Source organism: Glycine soja, chromosome 11 (genome assembly GCF_004193775.1).
Source record: "Glycine soja cultivar W05 chromosome 11, ASM419377v2, whole genome shotgun sequence".
NCBI classification, from domain to species: domain Eukaryota; kingdom Viridiplantae; phylum Streptophyta; class Magnoliopsida; order Fabales; family Fabaceae; genus Glycine; species Glycine soja.
In genome coordinates, this window is record NC_041012.1 from 3,431,495 (window position 1) to 3,436,075 (window position 4,581).

Here is a 4,581-nt window from a genome sequence, read left to right on the forward strand (position 1 = left end):
CTATAGGAGCAACAACGGGCCAAAATATCCTCTACTCTGCAATTTCGTGACCAAATAACATGGGTGGGGCTAGGGGCCCAGCTCCATCATGACACTCATGCCAATCTCGGAGAATCCATTAATGAACGGAATGAAAGCACATTTGACTTTCACCCTAAATAACTAAAGCATACTTGACCATCTCACTTTCGGTGAAGGTGTTCAATATCTATTATTTTATATATCGTAATTTCAGCGCTCAACGGTATCATCACCATGATTTGTTATGGAATAGACAAGTTTAGCAATAGATATCCGGGTCAAGATGGCTACTGCCAGTCCAATCTTTGTTCTGAATGTTTTTTTGTTGTTCTCCCCAGTTTTTAGAACTGGAGCAATTTAATCCTGTCACATTCAATTAGTTTAACAAATTTAAATATAAAAGTATCAAATTAATCATCACCCATTACTAATCATGGCTACTGTTTGATGTATCATGCATGTTAAAAAAATTTAGATTTAATTGTTTACTGTTTGATGTGTCATGAATTCACTTTGACAACTCACATACATTGCTTCCTTTTCGGCTAGACAATATTATTAGTCCATCCACGATACGCATCAAAAGAAAAAAGAAAAAAAACAGTTTCAAACAGGAGCTTAATTTGAAGGAGTCCTACACTCTTTTACCATGCAAAATGCAATGTAATTATTTCCTGATTAGAATATAGACATTATTATTGATCCACGATTGAATTGTGATAAATTGTAGTTAAATTCTATCAATTTTTCGTAATTTAGCATTACTCTTTTAACATCTTAGGGAGTTTATATTTCAAGTATAAAACTGTATCATCAAGAGTCACATTCTCAAGAATAATATGATCGACTAAGAATATCATTTGTCAATATGTTTAATTAGTATTTAGTAAAATATAAATTTATTTAATTAAAAAATGAAGTAGAGCTACATAGTTATAGTTGAAAATGATTTTCATTCTCATAAAAATTCACGTTTCAGACTTTCACTGATGAGAATAAAATGTGATATTCCCAATTGGCCAATTTAACTTTTCCAAGAATCTTTATATACTTTGAAACAAACACAACCTTAACGGTATAAGAGCTGGATGCCACGGAGCTTAGTTAACATTTTCCTTTTCCCGTCATATTTTCCACCCCGAATAACGCAATGAAATGTAATAGTTAAAGTAACAAGAATGCAGTGTCCGTTTGTCACAACGGGAAGCATACGAGATGATTCCAAATAACAGTCGCTTTACGAATGAAGAAACTGAAACTCGAGTCACTAGCCTCAGCCTAGGCCCACTTAGCTTGCAAGGGAAGACAAACAAAACCAGGCCGGAAGAAGAAGAATAGGAAAGTCTGACCATAAATAAAGGGAAGAAGAATAGTAGAGAGAAAATAAACAAGGTACCCACCAGCCACAATTATGGGAAGCACTAGATTCACGTTAACCCCTCATAACTTTCTGGCTGTAAATTTTAATTTTTGTTCACACTTTGCCCAACATCATCATTCATAAAGTGCCATTAAATGATAATTAATTTAAGTATAATAATACTATCATTTAATTACCCATTGTTAAATATAATCTCATTAGAGTAGAAACAATGACAAAATTCATCATCTGAATATTTTATTCAGATTCAAATTAAAATAAAATAATCTAATATACTAAGTTAGTAAGTTTTGCATGATCTAAAAATAGTGATCCTAATCCTAAGCTAAGTAGGGAGGGTTACATATAGTAAATAAAGAGGGTTGACTAGTTGACGTTGGACTAACAAGTGAACAAGAGTAGAACAACAACAAGTCCCAATCCATGTGGCTGTGTAGTACCGTTGGTGTCCCCCAGCGGCTCCTTCCGATAATGTGACTCTTGTGCAGATTAGAAAGATGGCACCAGCTGTTTGATGAGTTTGTAGTATATATTTTAGCAGTTCAACGGCGCAGCGCATCTTCAAGACTTCATGTAGCAGTAGCAGCACCGCACCCACTAACCTACCCTACCCTCCTGCCAAGTGCCAACCAAACCCAACCCACCCAATCATCATATAAAATAAATTTAGTTACTAAAATCAAGATATCTCATTGCCAATCCATGCATCACTACAATAATAAGCAAAATTAAAGCTGCAAGCAAGTCTTTCAAAATCATTTGGATTTATACACTGCTAATCGCATTCAATAAACAGAAACCCATAATAATAGAGCCAATCAGCAAAATTTTGAAACAGTTAATAGTTATGGGGGAAAAAACAGAGAGAGAAAAATTAAATATATAAATTAGAAAATAAAATATATCCCCCGTGATCGATAAGAGACAATGATCTGAACGACCAATAAGTACGAAGAAATTAGGGGTAGCCCACACCCACACCCACACCCAACCTCGCTTTTAGAAAAAACAAAAAAATAAAATAAGGAGTACCTGGTACGGGTACTATTTTTTTTTTTTTTCTGAGGTGAAGAAGCATCAGCGATCCGATCAATCAAGTTGAATAATGAAAGATACTAGTACTAGCTTGGAATTGGAATAATTTGAAACTATTGTAGTAATTGGTGATTAAAAGGTGTTGTTTCAATATTCAATAATCAGGCATAAGGTGGCTGATTTTGCCTTCCTCGAGCGCCATCTTGCGCTCGGTAAATTTCAACCAAATACAAACCCCGGTGAAGCTAAGCACCAAGCTAGCAAGGCCACTTCCCAAGCCGATCCCAACAATGGCCAAAACGGACAACCCTCTATTCCTAAGCGGCGGCAACGGGTAACCGTAGAGATCCTTATTCTCTAGGAATGAGCTGGCGTTGAATCTGGGCAAGTTCCCGCTCCGGTTGGAAAGCGAAGCCGGGATGGGCCCTGAGAGGCGGTTATTGGACACATCGAAAGCGGAGAGGCGAACGAGCAGGCCCAATTGCTGAGGGATGGGCCCAGTAAGCAAATTATCGTGGAGGTCGATGATGTTGAGGTAGGCGCACATTGTGAGCACCGGGGGGATCACCCCTTGGAGACTGTTCGAAGAGAGGTTCAGAACGGCGAGGTTGACCAGGGACTGTAGTTCTGGGGGGATTGGGCCTGTGAGGAAGTTGGAGGAGAGGTCTAGGGTTTGGAGATTGGTACAGTTTGAGAGGAAAGGGGATATGGTGCCGCGGAGAGAGAGGTTGTTGAGGGAGAGCTTGTAGATGCGTCCGTTGTTGCAGATTGCGCCTCGGAGATTCGAGGAGGAGTCGTTGCAGGGCTTGGCGAAGTTCTCTTCCTTCCAGTTATGGAGCAGTTTGTTTGGGTCTTCCAAGGACTTGCTTAGGTTCGTCAGGCATGCTTCGTCGCTTGGATCTGATAAAATCCTCGGGATCAGACTAATCCACCACCATACTAACACCACGCTCCCAACTTCCATACCTGATTATGACGATGAATTTTTTATTCCTTATACCATTCAGATTGAGATTCATCCAAGGAAAAACACGGGAAAGAGGGATCTATATATTTAAGCCTTGCTTGCTTCCGAATAAAAACAGGGCAAAGTAGAGAAAGCGAGAGATGTCGGAGTTTGTTCTTCTGTTGTATCTCTATCTCTCTCGTGTTGTGTTCGGTTCTGTTAAGGCCAAAGTGTGTGTGAGAGAGAGAGAGAGAGAGAGAGGAGACTAATTGAAAAATGGTCTTCACTAATGTAGTAGTAGTAGTACTCTTCAATCCTGTGGCTAGTTTGGTTTTGTTTTTTATTCAAAATTATTATTAATAATAATAAGTATTTCTTGGGGTTTGGTTGGGATATGGACGTGGTACGAGTGAAGCACTTCTCTAACGTAAAATTTGGCTCACGAAGGAAGAGTGTAGTGTAGACAGTAGACACGAGAGAAGGCGCGTGCGTGCGTGCGGAGGGTGAAGTGAAGGAAAGGGAAAAGGAATAGAGTGAAAATGAATAGGGAGGGAAGCAGAACCAAAGAGGGCTTGAGTGGGGCCATTCGAATTGGAGTTTATGGGGAGCGATGACCTGCAAATATGAGGCCTAAGACAGCGACAATACGCCAAGGACATTTTTGACTTTTTCGTCTCTACCTTTTCTATTTCCACGCCACTCTAATTTCTACACTACTAACTGCACTTGCCGTTTATACGTTCAAGAAAGAGAAACACCCTGCTTTCTTGTTTCTTTTCTTTTTTTTTTAAATAATAATAACAGTAACAGTAATAATAAAATCAAAAGCTCTCTCTAGTGCTTTCTTTATCGTCTAATTCTATATTACTGAACATTCTTCGACTCTTCGTTTTGGAATTTGGCAATCAAATCAATTTCTTTTTCTTGCTAACGGTTACCTTATGATATTATTTAAGGAATTAAAAAAATAAAAATATTTAGTAAAAAAATTATAGGAAAACATTGTTAGATTGAATATAAATAATCTTTAAAAGTGTTTTGGTTTAATATCATTAGTCATTTTGATCAAATTCTTATTTATTGATTTATAGCCGTCAAATCTAATACCAAATTTTTTTATCAACACTAATAAAATAATTTTATTTTAAGTTTCTTAACTGTGTTCTACCAGAATTAATTGGTATTTGTCTTTTTTTTT

At 37.6% G+C, this 4,581-nt stretch overlaps 1 protein-coding gene across 1 annotated transcript; it reads right to left on the bottom strand.

The window, feature by feature from the left end:
- Positions 1-1,656: 1,656 nt before the first annotated feature.
- LOC114377414 (receptor-like protein 57) lies at positions 1,657-3,692 on the bottom strand. The gene is made up of 2 exons (XM_028335903.1): positions 2,435-3,692; positions 1,657-2,017 (listed from the first exon to the last, which is right to left on the bottom strand). The coding sequence occupies exon 1, from the start codon at positions 3,399-3,401 to the stop codon at positions 2,592-2,594; it is 810 nt and encodes a 269-aa protein (XP_028191704.1). The 5' UTR covers positions 3,402-3,692; the 3' UTR covers positions 1,657-2,017; positions 2,435-2,591.
- Between the last annotated feature and the right edge of the window lie 889 nt (positions 3,693-4,581).

Bases quoted from the DNA above. Each gene is read 5' to 3' on its own strand.
- LOC114377414 (XM_028335903.1), bottom strand. From the start codon at position 3,401: ATGGAAGTTGGGAGCGTGGTGTTAGTATGGTGGTGGATTAGTCTGATC.